The sequence below is a fragment of the Glycine soja genome, chromosome 18, assembly GCF_004193775.1.
Source record: "Glycine soja cultivar W05 chromosome 18, ASM419377v2, whole genome shotgun sequence".
NCBI classification, from domain to species: domain Eukaryota; kingdom Viridiplantae; phylum Streptophyta; class Magnoliopsida; order Fabales; family Fabaceae; genus Glycine; species Glycine soja.
In genome coordinates this window covers 11168379-11185761 of record NC_041019.1, presented here as the reverse complement: position 1 = coordinate 11185761, position 17383 = coordinate 11168379, and the positions used below count along the sequence as shown (strand labels likewise).

General features: G+C 30.9%; 1 protein-coding gene across 1 annotated transcript; it reads right to left on the bottom strand.

The window, feature by feature from the left end:
• Positions 1–9399: 9399 nt before the first annotated feature.
• Positions 9400–11105, bottom strand: LOC114394743 (spermidine hydroxycinnamoyl transferase-like). Its single transcript, XM_028356420.1, has one exon. The coding sequence runs from the start codon at positions 11001–11003 to the stop codon at positions 9642–9644; it is 1362 nt and encodes a 453-aa protein (XP_028212221.1). The 5' UTR covers positions 11004–11105; the 3' UTR covers positions 9400–9641.
• Between the last annotated feature and the right edge of the window lie 6278 nt (positions 11106–17383).

The following is a 17383-nucleotide window of genomic DNA, read 5'->3' as shown; positions in this document are numbered from 1 at the left end:
TCCATCAAGCTAAAGAAAAATTTGAGTAAAGGAATTTCTTCACATAAATATTCCCAAATTATCGGTTCTTTGTTGCATTTGACAAACTTCTCTAGGCCTGACATTGCATATGCAGTTGGTAGATTAGGAAGGTATACTAATAATCCTGATCATTCTCATTGGATTGCATTAGAAAGAGTTTTTAGATACTTAAGAGGAACCATCAATTATGGCATTCATTATACATGTTTTCCTGCAGTAATTGAGGGGTTTAGTGATGCAAATTGGATTTCTGATTCTGATGAAACAAAGTCAACAAGTACTTGAGTCGTCGAGGGGAATGGGACTAAAGCCCATTATTTAGTTACAATAATAGACACCCGTCTCCGTGTGATTGGTGATCCCATGAATGGAGTTCAATGGGTAACAACGAAATTGTTTGTTGACTAAAGTACACCAAAATGAAATTTGGCGGAGCTGTTCCGTTTCTCATTCCTATGACGAGGTGTATTATAAATTGTGGCAATATTAAGGTTGAGGTATTTATATATGTGTATTTTTGGTTAAAAAAATACCTCTTAATGAATCTGATGACAATTATTGTAGGGGTGGGGGTCATAATCCACTCTTTGAGGATTCAGCTAGTGAGTGTGGTGGTGGGGCCACCATTGGGAGATATGGGCTAATCTCTAAGGGACACTCACGAAACAAGATACAAGTGCAAGACCGTGTAACACGCTACCACTTATTAGAATCTAATTGAACGCCAATATTGTAGGGGTTGTGTACTAAAGTCTGATTAAAGAATATGTAGTTCAAGACAATCAAGTCACTACATTTTTCTCGGATGGGAGTTCATAAACACTAGGTATAAGGCTCAAACCCGGAAGGTTCCTTATACCGAAATACAATATCACATGCTCTTTCTCTTATGTTTTTATACAAATTATCTTTTAGAAAATATATTTTAAAAATTTAAATTATGTGGGGGAATGTTGATAAATATTTGTGTTTTAATTTAAAATTTATAAATATATATTAATTATATTAATTCTATTTTATAAAATAAAATATTTATTTTAAATTTTCTTAAGATTTTGTTTTAATGAGTCAACTACTTTGTTAGGTTTGTTGTAACAACTGTAGGTTGATTTTTCAACGGTCATATTTCCAACGGTCATATTTTGTTGTTGTAAAAATGCCTATATATATCTCTTCCCTCTTTTCTAAAAAAGAATACAGAGCAACGTCTGGTTTCTTTCTCCCAAAAAATTGTCTCTTTCTTTTCCTATAAAAAACTTATTTTTGTGAGAGCAAGAGCATTGGTGTTCAGAAGGTTCGGGGATCCTTTCTCTCTAAGGATAGCGTTTACGCGCTTCAACCCAGGCTATATCTTTTTTCCCCTAATTTATGTTTTCCTTGTGCTTATTGTATGTTATAATGCATTATTCATGTGCTGTCAATTAAATTTATTTTGCTACTGTTATTTTGTTATTTAATTCAAGACTGTGCATCTTCTTCGTATTTATTTTCTTTCATAGATTGTTAAACTAAAAGTCTAAAGATAAATGATATACGGATGTGCACCTAAAGAATTATGGTATAATTGTTAAAATATGTAGCTCAAGTGGGAGATTGTTGAAATTTATATTCCGATAATTAATATGTGCTAATATTATAAAACAATTATATTATTCATTTATCATTAGTGGGTATTATTTTATGTCATCAAATTATGTGAGTCTGTTAGACTATCAAATAAGATGATATGGGCCTAGACAAGCAGATGTTAGTGTTATCCCATTAGGGATTAATGAGAATCCTATTAGGTTAACACATTATGAGAAGACTATAGTCCCCAATATATCGAATGAAAAAAAAACTCATTCTCTCTTCTTCATATCCGAAGAGAGGTTAAGGTCTCTATTGAGAACTCAAGAAGATTCGGTTGAGGAAGAATCATGAAGCCATCGGTTACGTTGTTAGCTAATTATTTGTTGTCTCTACATCATTTCATAGCGGATCCTAAGAAGAACGCATATATCAGGAAATATCTATGGATTCAATATTATTGTTGAAGGAAATTCAGAAGATGAGAATATTGAGAAATTAGCCTACCAAAGTTACTCTTTGATGTAATGTTAATAATTTTTATTTATTTATAATTATTCTAATTTACATATACATCTACTAGTATACTCTAACTTTGGTCCCCGCATGAAAGAACCTAATTTATTTATTTTCTCTCTTAAATTCATTTGCAGAGCTAAAATAGTAAATTGCATTAAAAATAGAGATGCATAACAGGCTAAACAAATATCAATCTATCCTTAGTGATGACTTTATTTAGATACCATTTACTAGTGATCAAACCATAAGCAATAATATTAAGCATAGGAAAAGATAATGCAAATGTAATATTCATAAATAGATAAAGAGAGAAATTACATCAAGAGTAGTTGGCTGCCAAGTTCTAAACAAAGAAGGTTTGACCTTTCATTGCCATGGAGACTTTACAATTGCAAGAGGAAAATATTTAATAAAAGGGGAAAAGGTAAGAAAGGGAATGGAGAAAAGGAATGTTTCCAATAGCTTGCTTCTCCTTCTTCTAGCATTTGCCCTTTATAAGAAATTATATTCTCTTGAAATTTCTATGTATCTTTTCCTTCTTCTCTTTTTTTTTATAGATGCAGATTAGTGGGCTTCATGCACTAAGACCGCCCTTACTTTCCTTAATTAGTCATGCTTTATTATGTTTTTCTTAATTATTCTTCTTTCCTTAATTAGTCTTATTTCCTTAATTAGCTTTGTTTTCCTTAATTAACTTGCTTTACTAAGCTTTAATTTACTCACTAAACATCATAAATTCACCACTTTTAATATTCTCTACACAAGAACTTAAATGATATTAATTTAACAATTATTTTCCTTAAAAGGCAAAATTAGGAGACAAAAATTACAAATTCTTATATAATTTAACCTCAAAATATTCTCATAATTAGTCGTTATCAAAATACAACCGTTGGAGCCGAGATTTAGATATCACTGAAACGACAAAAGGTGTCGTAGAAGAAAATGAGGTAGTTGTTGGGGTTCTAAGGATCCGAGAGAGAGGAGAGACGAGAGAGGGGCGAGCGAGAATGAGTGAGAGAGGAAAGAGATTTTTTTTTAAAAAATATATTAAATTATTATAATGTCCTCAAGGGAAATTTATTAGAACAAAAAATTGATGATTTTTTTTGTCTAATTATTTTGGTGTATACGTTTAATGCACACCAACTAAAAAAAGATTTATGCATATTAACAAATCCCATGTATATAATAATAATAATAATAATAATAATAATAATAATAATAATAATAATAATAATAATAATAATAATAATAATAATAATAATAATAATAATAATTTAATATTTTTAATATAAAATATTAAGCACCAGGAAAACAATCACATATTTTAATGTAGATATAAGTTTTTGTCTAATTATTTTGATGTACACGCCTAATGCACACCAACTAAAAAAGATTTGTGCATATTAATAAATTCCAAATAATAATAATAATAATAATAATAATAATAATAATAATAATAATAACAATGACAATGATGTTATTGATGGTGAAGGTGCTCAACATGTTGGTCAACAACAACAATTAATAAGTTGTGATCATCCTAGAACAAGAGGAGTAAAAACTCATTCAAGAAGATGACAATCAACAACAACTAATGCACTGCAACATGACAAACCTATGACCATATGTACCACAAATAGTTGTGGGACATCATGAGCTATTATTTTTTTATATCAAAATATGTATAACATGAAAATAATTTAACTTAAATATATGTGTTTTTCACCAAATCATATGTCCCTTACGGATTTTCAATTGGAAACCCTCATACACATTCGTAACATGCTTATGGATTACAGATAGTCAATATGTATCGGGCTTACAAATTCATAATCGAAAAACCCGATATTGATTGTTAAAAAATGGTTTACGAAATTTTTTTATATTAATGGGCCATGAAACTCTCGAATGTGACACAAAATCGTTATTAGAACCATGCTCTAACAACCTCACATAATTGGCCATTGAGATTACTGCTTTTAATTAACGTCAATCATATATAGCACTGGATTTTGTAATGTCAGAGCGTTATGGATTGACAAATCGTACGAGGCTTATGGATTTTCGATTATGAATCCGTAAGACAAGGCCATACAAATTACCAACTCGTAATGGACCTACGACAACTCATATTGGACTTACATATTTCGGATTGTGAAATCATAAGCCCAATATGAATTGTCAATCGGTATGAAGTTAATGAATTCATAATATGTAACCCTTTTACAGGTTCGTATGAGATTTAAGAAAAAACTATTTTTTTATATTTTCCATCAAGCAATTAAAAAATATGAAAAAATTTAACATAAAATAAATATTAAAAGATATTGTTGTGAATAAATTTTCAACAAAGAAATCAAGAAATTCATTAGGTTCAATTAATTATGAAACAACAAACATAACTCCCACCTATTCATTGCATCACTAGCTTTCAATCCAACGGTCCTAATTCCTTTCGTCTAATGCAAAAGATGTTTCACGTGGGAATTAATGCTAGACTCCGACATTGGGTACGTCATCTCAGGCCATTGATGTTTGTCACTTTAATTTCCACAGCTGTTGTTAACTATATATTTTGTGGCTGTTGTTAACTTTATATTTTGTGGCTGTACGTTGTGTTTTGCTTTCTAAAGGTAGATAATTGGTATATGAAGTAGGTCCCCGATTTGGTCAGTATCAGACAGCCATAAAGGATCACCAAATGCCATGGAATGTATAAGATCTAACATCTTGATGATCCCTTCACTTTAAACCAAAACAAAATTCTTCAACACATAAAATGCTTTTCTACAAAATAATTATGTAAGTCTGATTCAGCATTGTATCCAGAGATGTGTAGGAACAAGAACCAACCCTTGTTGATTCAAAAAGATAAAAAAATAATAATAAACCTCCTTAGCCTTTTACCTAAAAAATGAAAATAAGAGAATTTGTTCAATAAAAAAATATATCTTTATTCATAAAGTAATAAATGAATAAAAATATAGCTAGTTTTCTTTTAAAGGGTTAAATAAATTTAGTTTTATTTTAATTTTTTCACATTTAAAATATAATTTAGATTTATTTTAATTCATGATGATGTAATATATCTTTTCTAAATTTTTTGTAACAGAACTGGATAGTATGGAGAAATTAAAACATTCATAAAAGTTAGGGACTAAAGCTTTTATTTAGAGAGACTAAAGCTGAAAAATAAAAATACAGAAAATAAATCATATTAATGAAAATAGGAACTTTAATCATCACATGAAACTTGAGTTACTATAATTAACTACTATCTTGAGCTTTTTTTTTTTAATCTTTGATAAAAAATATTAATCGCGAGGAGGACGCTCACTTATTTTTTAATGTGCATACACATTTGGATGAAAAAGAAAGGAATTTATTAATACAAAATATTAAACGCGAGGAGCACGCTCACTTATTTTTTAATGTGAATACACATTAGGATGAAAAAAGAAAGGAATTTATTAATACAAAATATTAAACGCGAGGAGCACGCTCACGTATTTTTAATGTGAATACACGTTTGGAGGCCAAAGACAGGAATTTATTAGTATAAAATTGTTTAATTAATCATACCAGAAAAATAAATTATTTTTAAATTATTATTTAATATTTATTTTTTCAATTAAATATTTAAAAAAATTTATTCCATTAGGTGATGACATGACATATATAATATTACGTCATCACGTCTTATTATTGATACCTTCAACATGATAATGGTGTATTAGTGCTTAAACGTGTGACACTCCGTATATCACATCATTTAACGAACTGAGATTAACAATAAGTAGTAAGTTGAAACAATTTTTTTTCGGGTAATTATTTGACAAAAAATAAATTTTTAGGTTGTAATATAAAAACAACCTATTTTTCATATGTGAAAAATTTATTTAAACCATATATAATTGGTGTTGTGTGATCTACCGTCAATATACACATACAACATGTTATTTTTCCCTCACTCTTCTTTTACTATTTTATGGACCAAAATATATATCTCACAATTAGATCTTGTTAGATTCTCTTTTAGTTTTGTCCAATATCAAACATACGCATCTTAACTCTTTAATTTTACTTTAATATTATCTTATTAATTATTAATTTAATGTAAATTGATAGGTGATTTATTGTAAATTTCAAATAGTATTTTTTTATTCCTATCAATAAAAAAATATCATATTAATTTAATTTTTTTCTTTATTTTGTGTGAAATTGTCTTAAAAAAATAGAATAAAGATTATTAAGTCTATATAAAAGTAAATTACATATAACTTCATCAAGTTATTTTAATTAATTTTTAGTTTTTTTAACAAATTTACAAATATTTGATCAAATATTATTGACTTATAAGATTTTCTTTTAAATATAACTTAAATTTATGATTATCATTTTTATTTTCAACAAAATTATAAAATTTATCACTTATCATATGTGAAATTAAATTAATTATTTTGATAAAATTCATCCTTATTATTTGTTAACTAAAAAAATATTTTTTAAATTAATTTAAATAAGTTTTTCATACTTGAAAAATAGTTAATGCACACCAACTAAAAAAAATTTATGCATATTAACAAATCCCATGTATATAATAATAATAATAATAATAATAATAATAATAATAATAATAATAATAATAATAATAATTTAATATTTTTAATATAAAATATTAAGCACCAGGAAAACAATCACATATTTTAATGTAGATATAAGTGTTTGTCTAATTATTTTGATGTACACGCCTAATGCACACCAACTAAAAAAGATTTGTGTATATTAATAAATTCCAAATAATAATAATAATAATAATAATAATAATAATAATAAAAATAATAATAATAATAATAACACGACCGTGTATAATGGTAGGCAAATTAGGCAAGGCCCCAAAAAAAAAATTTTTAGATTCCTAAATTTTTTTTATTACAAACTATTAATAAATTTTAATTGATCAAAATAAAATAATTTAGAATGTTACAAGATAGATTGTTTAAATCATATCTAAAATCAACAATGTTACAAGATAAATTAAATGAATTAACTATTTTATTTATTGAAAGTGAAGTTTTAGAATTGCTTGATTATAAAACTCTGATAAATAATTTTGTAGTTAAAAAAACTAGAAGATTAATATAAAAATTGATATTTTATATAATATACTAAGTCTCTTTAAAATTTTTGTAAAAAAAAAAATTCCTTTAACATTTTTGTTTTAGGTCCCAAAATATCTGTACACGTCCCTGAATAATAATATAGTATTTTTAATATAAAATATTAAGCACCAGTCATGCTATCAACAAATCCCATATATAATAATAATAATAATAATTTAGCATTTTTAATGTAAAATATTAAACGCGAGAAGCACAATCGCTTATTTTAACGTGGATGTAAGTTTGCACGCAAAACAAATCAATTTATTAAGATGCAACTCTATCAAATAAATAAATAAATAAATAAGGACGCTTTTGTTGTCCAAACTATTTTATTTTATCCTCTGAGTGTAGGATAAAACTTGTGCAAGTTTCGCGTAGTGTTCTTATATGAGGTTTTATTTATTTACATTCAACTTCATTCGTTTATTGGTAAAAATTAATTCCTACTCTTTCGATTAGATTATGCTATATAATAAATCATCTCCCACTTCCCTTTTATTTATTCTTTTTCTTTTATTGCATTCCATCTCTATTTCCTTATATGATGCTATGCCCTAATAAAAAATACCACTCAAAATTCTTTCAAAATGCTTAAATTAATAGTTTTAAATATAAAATAAACAAATTCAAATGTAAACAATTTAATGATATTTTTATTACAGTATTTATCTATATATAATAAAATACAACCATTTCTTTTGAGAATAAAATATTTTCTTCTTACAAAATATGAGACTACAATGTAATTTAGAAATATTTTAAAAATTTCATATTATTAAATATTTTGAATTTTTTCATGTTAATTTTTTTCTTTCTAAATTTTCACCTACTAAATAATAGTTTCTTATAAAATAATAGTTTTTGGGTTAAGAATTATTCTTTTTCTTCAAAACTTTTGTACATTGCCATATTAGTCCTACAAAAGAATCCGGTTGGCCAAACACGAGGTAAAGATATAGTTTCCCCTTTCCTATTTTATCTTGGTCGAGTCTAACGTGTACCGAGTGAGTGATATACACGGTTGGCCGCTGCCAGCGTGTTGAATGCGAGTAGTATAATTATTAATTTAGACCTTTCATGACAGTAAGCATTCAAGTATTTATGGGCTCAAAAAGTTTAATATATCAGGTGGATTAAAATTACAAGTATTATAATCCGAGTAGTCTAATTATTAAATTAGACCTTTCAAGACAGTAAACATTCAAGTATTTAAGGGCTCAAAAAGTTTAATATATCAGGTGGATTAAAATTAAAAGTATCATAATTTGTGTATTTCTCAAATAAATTAAAAGTTATACATAAAGATATAGGAAAAGTTAAATTTATTTTTGTCCTGTGTATTTTCTGTCAAATTTGACTTATTTAAGCTCTAATGCAGTAACACGACTAGGTTATTTTTGATATACAGTACTATTAAGCACAAGGAACACAACTTATTTTAATGTATTTTTTTTTGTTAGAGGAAGTAAGAAAAAAAAAAGAGACAAGTTACAGCCTTCGAAAGGCAACACCTTGCATATCTGCAAGAAGACACAAATTATACTGGGAAGGAGGAGAATTAAAGCTGTCATTAGTAAGAGCTCCCTTCTTAATTTTTTTATTTTTTTGTGAATACTCCCTTCTTAATGTGAATGTACATTTGCAAGCAAAGGAAATTAATTTAAATAAGATAGCATGCACTTTTGTCGTCCAAACTAATTTTTTATCCTGAGTAGAACAAAACTTTTGCGAGTTTCAAGTACTATAATATTTATATGAACTTTTATTTACTTACATCCAATTTCATTTGTTTACTGATAAGAAAAAAGTTACTCTTTTTTAATTAGATTATACTAAATAACAACATTTCCCATTTCCTTTTTTATTCCTTTTCATTTGTTGCATTGTATTCCATCTCTATTTAAAATACCAGTCAAGACATTACCATACTGTCTAAACATGAATCTTGTTTAAAATAATTACATTTAGAAATTCTCTCAAAAAGAAGCTCTGCACACCTAGCACACTTCCACTAGCAACACCTCTGAGAAGCACTTTCTTCCTGACCCATATATAATGAAAGAAAAAAACTGAACGTTGCAACTTGTTAGGATCGTCTCAAAAGAAAAATAAAAAAGCATTTTCTACTAGCCCTTGTTAGGATCGTCTCATTTTTCAGGTGACGCCACCATCAAACATATACTTAATAGTTAATAAAGAAAGAAAAAACTGAACGTTGCAACTCTTAAACAGTAACTAATTAAAAACAAGTAAACTGACTTTAACATGCCCAGAAACATAAAAAGTAAACAATCTGCAAAAAGTAGTAGCAATCCCAAACACAACACAGCTAACAGGATATTTCATAGCTCCATATATGTGCTATAATGAGGATACATACATATCCGCGTAGAACAACTTCTTCAAAAGTTGCAATTGTGCTGTCTCGAAATTAAGGTAGACAACAACACCGTCTCCATCTGGGCTTGGAAAAATCCCTACCCTATCAACTTGTTGAAACACATGTGCTAAAGTGAATTGCATAGGCTTTCCCCAACCAAAATCAGCTTCATACACTGGCATGTTCATCCAGCTTGTGAGGAGAATGTTATGATCCCTAGCATACGCCGGTTTTGTACCGTGTCCTTGTCCCATGAAAAAAGCCCTAATGTGATCCACTTGCTCTTGCCCTAAACCAACACTTAATTGTGACTTTACATACTCACCCGTAACCGCGTTAACTGCTTCCCTTATCTTTTGAGCAGCATAACCTAATGGCTTTGATATGATATCTCCCTCATAACATTTAGGTGTCATTGTTCTTGCCAAAGCATTCCCAAGATAATTCTCAGGGATTGGTGGAGTCAGTAACCTATTGCGAAAATTAACACTAAACCGAACTATAGTTGGGTGGTTTGAATTGGAATTCTCACCAGATTCAGCACGAGCCTTAGATGCACATCTCCATATATGAGCAGCAATAGATTCAAATCTGCTATAAGGTCTTGCCCCTTCTCTTGAAGGTTCATCATTAGCCTTCTTCTTTAGCCTCTCCACTTGGCTTGACTTGAGTTTTAACAATGCACCGCTCCATCTTGCATTCTTCTTTTGCTCTAATTGTAGTACAGGCTTCAACTCTGGTTGATCAACGCGTTGTGATGATGGCTGGTGTGGAAATTTGAGTAGTGTTCGATCGAGAAAAGGAATTTCATTAGGGTTTAGTTCTTCTCCTCGAGCCAGCTTTGCCCATCTATTCATGAACTGAGTGACGCCGGTTGCATCAGTCATAGGGTGAGAGATAACAACTCCAATGGCAAGGCCTTTACCACAATGGAACCTTGTGAATTGAAGTAGTAATAGGGGAATCTCCTCTATGGGTGGAGTATAATCAATATCTGGAACAAGTTCCTCGGTCAACTTTGAAGGTGAAAAGTCTCCATAATCATCAAGTGTGTGTGAGGTTTTAGCTTCAATCAATGTCACTCCCGTTGCGTTACAATCCACTTCTATGCGACCACTTTTTGTCAAGCTGAATCTGCCAGCGAATGGATAGTAGTACACCAAAAGCTTGCTAAGAGAGTTCCTCAATCTCTCAATGGTGTTGCTGTTGGGATTTGCTTCGTATATGTAGACATTGGCTACATGACCTAGGACACCGTTTTGGTCACTATCGGATAGCCATGAAGGATCCTTTGGAGTTGGTTGATTAGGAGTGACATTGTAAGAACCCACAATGGTTACCATTTTTGTGCTTGAACCTTGAAGACTTGAATGTGCTTGAGGCTGCTTATATGCTTCATCCCTTAGTGAGGCCACAATGGTTACTATTTGTGTGGATTTGAATTTTGGGGATAAATTAAGTTGCAAAAATAAATGATTGTGTGTGACAAGTGGGCGTGAGTGGGAGAATCTGGAGGTGCCATGTGGGTGACCTATTCTATTTTTAATATAAAATATTTAACAAATTATAACCATTATTCTTAGAACATTAGTTAAAAATTAGAGAAACAAATTTATTAAGTATGCAAAATTGTACCCTCTATAATTTTTCTTTTACTCTTTTATAATTTTTATAATAAATATTTTTTCTTTTAGTTCCTTAACTAATATCTTAAATACATTTGTTTAGTAAAATCTTAAAAAATTATATGCAAGGTACACGCTCAGTTATTTTAACGTTAATGTGCGTTTGCTTGAATGCAAAAGAAATTAATTCAATAGGATGACACTTTTTTAAAATCCTAAAAAATTATATGCGACGCTTAGTTATTTTAACGTGAATGTGCGTTTGCTTGAATGCAAAAGAAATTAATTCATTAGGATGACACTTTTTTGGTCCAAACTCTAAGGTGATGGCTACCGTGAAGTAACAGGAAAGTGAAACACCCATGGAGCATTATAATTTACCTGTAATATCAGGTCACTAACTGGAAGAAAACATAATATAGAATTAAAACGTTTTTTACTTAAAAAATAAAATAAAATAAAAAGATAAAGCATAGTAAAGTGGACAAGTTTATCAGGTATCCAGTTTGTTCACTAAAAAGGAAAACTTGTTAAACCGGTAATTTTTTAAATATATTTGAATATATTTTTTTATAATAAAAATATTCCTTTTTCCCCTCTAATTTTAACAAAAATTCAAAGCACTCTCCACAAAATAAGGGGGAGAATTAAAACTGGTTTCCTACCGACATGGTATTAAACCTCAAAGCACCTCTCCACAAAATAAGGGGGAGAATTAAAAAAACAACAATCACCATCTAATTCAAGCGCATCCTTTCCAATTTACTCCAAGATGAAACCCATTAATTCCCAGTACAACAAATTATAAAGCAAACATATGTGGATCAGATTACGCGTTGTAAGATCTCAGAGCACTAAGAAAATTTGTAGTATAGAGTTTTGAAGATTTGGGTCTTCAAGTTTTGGGTTTTGTAGATCTAGATGAACTCAGATCTAGAAGGTTTCGTTTTGTAGATCTAGACGAGCATAGATCTTGGTGCAGGTCCTCCATATGTGGATAGTGTTGGAGACGTCGACAGAGGAGATCCAACTGCACTGGGGGAGAAGCACACCACCATGACAGTGTAGGTATGCTCGCAGTGGATGGAGATTTGAAGTGGGCTTGTAGAGCAAGCGTCGACGCTATACTACTAAAACAAGATGTTTTAACATCGTTAAATCTAAGTCGGGTTTTTTAAAAATTGATGTAGAAAATAAGGGGTGACATTTTTTAAATTAAATCCAACTTTTTTAAGATGGTTATATAAAACCCGTCTTTGATAAAAGGTGTTTACATAGGTCTTTAGAAAACCGTCTTTGCTTTTATAGTTACTAAGACAGTTTTTACTGCTAACCGTCTTTAATTTTAAGTTAAATAATAAATTAAATTTTCATTGCTCATGCCTGCAATTCCACTTCTCTGTCCTTTATTGCTTCTAACCTCCGTCCATTGTGCTTCTCGTGCCCTCGATTTATTGCTTCTTGTCCTCTTCCCGAAAACTCCAAGAACAATGAGAAGGATCATCACACCCCAAATCAACCAAAAGTCCCAAACTCATTTAGGGAAAAACCAGGTCGAGAGAACTCCACAACAAAAATGTTCATAACTCTCAAATCACAGCGTTGAAGAAGGTATTTTCCTCTTGCTTGTATTCATCTTCTTTATCGTTGAACCACAACCACCATAATCAATAGTCGGCGCCTCCATTCATCTTCGACCTTCCAACCATCGCAACACCACCAAATTCTCACTACCACCACCATCCAAACACCACCGCTTTTGCATGTTGCCACCGTCGACACCACAACCACCCAAACACTATCACAACTGGGCGCCGCCACTGAAATGATGCCAGATCTGTACCCTAAACCCCTTTCATGCAGTAGTTCTATTCCTTAAACCAGGAGTGCACTCAGTGCCCAGTTCACTCTGCAAATCCGCTTCTCACTGCATTTCCTATTCTTGTTAAATTTTGTTTTATATTTACATGTATGGCCAGAGAAATTGGAAGTTAATCCTAGATTCTCACAAAGATATATTTGATGAGAGAACTGAAGTAATTTTCTAAAAATTTGTTGATATTTATTTTCATTTTGAACTTACGCCTTTAATTCTGATGAATTTTTTTTCAAGTTGATTTGAAGGACTAGTGGAGAAACATGATGCAATGAAAATGAATCAGAATATGCATATCTCTTTGAGTGTTTTAGAGAGGTAGCAAAAGAAGAAGGTGGCTGCTTCAACGGTTTTGGGGAAGGAATATGTGAGGAGGAACAATATAAGGAACAAGGAGTTTAGTTCTAATGGAGTTTTTGAAATGGAGGAGGCAGAGCAGTTCCTCTGCTCTATGCTGGGGGATGATTCTAATATTAACTTGGCTGTTGTTAGAGACATTCTTTTTGAGTATTTGCTGTAGTCTACACTATCTAGCTATGCTATATACAAATGTGCACCTCCAAGAAATACTATCATATTCATCAAAGTAAAATGACTTATTTGTCCTGCATTCCCTCACTATTGGAGCATATGATTGTTGTACTCTAGTTTTATTCATGTAGAAGTCTCTTTTGTTTACTATTAAATGAAATACTGAAATTTATTTATTTATTTTATTGTGAAATTTATCTTTTTAATTTCGCCTTTCCTATGCTCTATCGTTGCTTCAAAGACTTGCATGAGATGATGTTGTTTTAGGCTATAAGCCTGTAGTGAAATTTTGAATTTATGTTGAATCAAATTTGATCCAGCATTTTGGACAATCTTGTTCATGGATTGGTGAAATAGTAGGGGCGTCCCCTTGATCACTATTTAAAAAATTGAGGAAAGTAATGAAATAAAATATACTTTTTTCTGTATTTTCATGTTGATTATTCCTACCAAAAAGTACAACAAACCTAAGGTGTCCCATATAAGTACCTAAGTTTGTATTGAAACTAAAAATAAGAACAAACCTACCTAATGAGTCCCTATGTACATAAATCTTGAAGATGTTGGGTGCATGAGTGATTTTATAAAAGAGGGTTGCACCACTCAAAACATTCATCATACCACCTATTTTAGGGATTTAGTGTCTAATAATACCTATTTTGGGCACCAACAAAGTACAAGGATTTAAGCTCTTGCGAACTAAACCCTCATTCAACAACTCATTTATTTAAGGAATAAACTCAAGCCCAAGAGATGTGACAATGATAACAAGTGTCTTTTTACAAAGGAGAAAATGTGGAGGTTGCCTAAGAGGGGAAGTTTCTTTAATGTTTGTATTTATTGTAAAATGACTTTCCTTCTTAGCTAACCTCTTGGAGGAGACACTTACCTCCTTACACTAACCATTAATGGTTGTCCTTCCTCTTGGAGGAGACACTTACCTCCTTACACTACATTGTCCTTCCCATGGAAGTATGGGAGGTTAATGTTAGCTTCTTGAGGCTTTCTTTCATTTTCTCTCCTATGGGAGTGAGGTCTAAGATGTGACCTATGCCTTCTTTCATAATAGTCACGAAGTTCTTCACTTAGGCTCTTGCAAGAGTTATGACTACTATAGGAGGCATGTTTTCTTTTCTTAACTCTTTTAGTATTTTCCTTCTTTCTTCTTCCCTTATTTGTTCCCTCTCATCTTGATTTATTTTTACCCTCTCTTTTCCTTTTTCTTTTCTTTCTAGTTTTTCTTTCCATAACTTGAGGGAACTCAACTCATCTAAGATTCTAGATAAAGGGTCCTTATGACTAGTACCCTCACCATTAACACTAGATGAATGATGACTCATGTTGGTTCCTAAGTTGTGGTTCTTTCTTGTTGGGAGTTTGAAAAAAAGGTAAAAGCTAGGGTTCCAAAAGAACTCCAGATAAGCGTGATAAGCAAGAAGAAAGTATTATGCAATAACAAGATAAGCTAGGTGTAACTAGTAAAGAAAATAAGCTATGAAAGTAAGCAACAAATTAAAGTGAAAGAAATGTAAACTAGGCAATTCTTAAGAGTGTTTGGATGACCTCATTTAAGGTTCCTAACAAAACACTCACTATCCTAAGGAAAAATTGCCTAATATTATTACACACAAATGGAAGTAGCGTGACCTATTGGAGGCTCCCAATTTACTTCCAATGAAAGGCCTTTTTGTTACAAAATTTGAAAGCAATGAAGGTAAGTAAATTGTCAATTACAAAATTACAAAAAGGTCCTGAATTTTGGTGGTTGTTCTCTCTTTGGTGATTCACTCAATTTGGAGTGCTTCTTAGTCCAATAGCTCTTAAGGTGGTTGGCCCCTTGCTTCTTGACTCAAATTCTTAAAGGCATGACGCCAATCCTCCTTTGCAATTTCCTATATAGCAACTCCCAAACAAGGAAACAAAGAGACAAGCAATAACCAAAGACCAAAAAAAATGAAATGAAAGCTAAACCAATATAGTTTTATCAAGACAAATTTGCAAGGATTATTCAACAATTAAAGCAATGACAAGCACATAAGATCAAGCTAGGACTCAAAGAGAAACCTAGAATGGCTCTAGAGTAGAGTAAAAAACACTAAAAAAAAAATAAGACTCAAGAAACCTCTAATTTTGGAACTTGTTTTCACACTAATTTTCAATTGAAATTTCAGAACTATGATTGGTATAAAATAGGCACAAATTATAGAGCAAATTTCGAGCCAAAACAGCAAGCACCCTTCCCTTTCACTTTTTTTTTAACACTAATTTTCTTGCCAACTTGTGTGATTTTTCATATTTTTTCCTTTTATCCAAATTACTTGGTTCTTTTTTTTATATTTTTTTTCCAGATGTCTAGAAAATTCAGTAAACATTTCAGCTCAAAATTCATAGTGACAAATTCACAGTAATTTTTCTAAATATGTATGTTCAAGCTGCTAGTACTAGCGATGTCAACCTAGAAATCAAGAGTAGTGTTTATGTTGCTTAAGGCTTGGATAATTACAATTTGTGTTTGCTTATGCTCAAATGTCTTGAATAACACAATTCAATAGAGCTTAAGACTTATTTTGATTCACAAATCCAGCAACAACTCAGCACCATAACTCAATTTCTTCATAGGCATCATATAGGAAACTTAGAAAACAAAACAAAGTCCAACAACAAGACTACTTCCTGGAATTGATTTAGAACATGTTATGAACTAAATAACACGCATGAATTAGACTCTAAATTCAAAAGATAGGCTAAGTATGACAAGAATACATGAACAAATGTATCTAGAATTCAATCAACAAAATCAAAATTCAACACAAACTTAGAACATAAGGTGACAATTATTATGACTAAACATGACTCTAAGACAACATGGATTAAGTGATTTACACTTAGATTTTTGTGTTTTTTTTTTCTAATCAATATTTTGGAAGAAAATTTAGATCTAAAGGTTCAACACAAGAAAATTATGACTGCAAAATGATAGAACCTAAAATCAACACAAAAACATGATTCAAGAGTAGATCTATAAAATTTAAACCATAGGAATGTAAGAACAAGTGTAGATCTAAGATTTAATCGATTTATTTTTTTTGAATCTAATCTAAACAGCACCAAACCACAAGACAATGGAGGATATACAAGGAGAATAAGATGAAGAACAAGGAATTAAAGTGAGTTGATCGAACAAAAAGATAAAGGAAGCAAAAGAACATCACCTAGACGAAGATGCTCTTGATACCACATGATGTACCTCCATATAGAGTTTGTAGGCCTTGGATCTTCTTCATTAATGGAGTCCTTTGCTTCTTGAAGTTTAATGACAGTAGAATGGAGAAGGAAGAAAGATGATTGGAGACGCCACTTCAAGGAGAAGATGAGTCAAGAAGAAGCTCACTGCCATAGGAAGCCATGGATAAGAGCTTGAAGGTACGAGAAGATGAGTGAAGGGAGAGGGAGAGAAGGGGCACGAAGTTTTGTGCCTCAAATGAGGTCTGAAATTTGAAGTGTAATTCTCAAATGATCAAAGTTGAAAAAATGCACACACATGGCCTCTATTTATAGCCTAAGTGTCACACAAAATTGGAAGGAAATTTGAATTTCTATTCAAATTTCACTTGAATTTGAAGATGAATTTGTGGAGCCAAATTTTGGAGCCAAAATTTCACTAATTATGATTAGTAAATTTTAGCTATGG

What these genes read in the sequence shown, in the direction of transcription:
- LOC114394743 (XM_028356420.1), bottom strand. Translation starts at nt 11,003, where the DNA reads ATGGTAACCATTGTGGGTTCTTACAATGTCACTCCTAATCAACCAACT.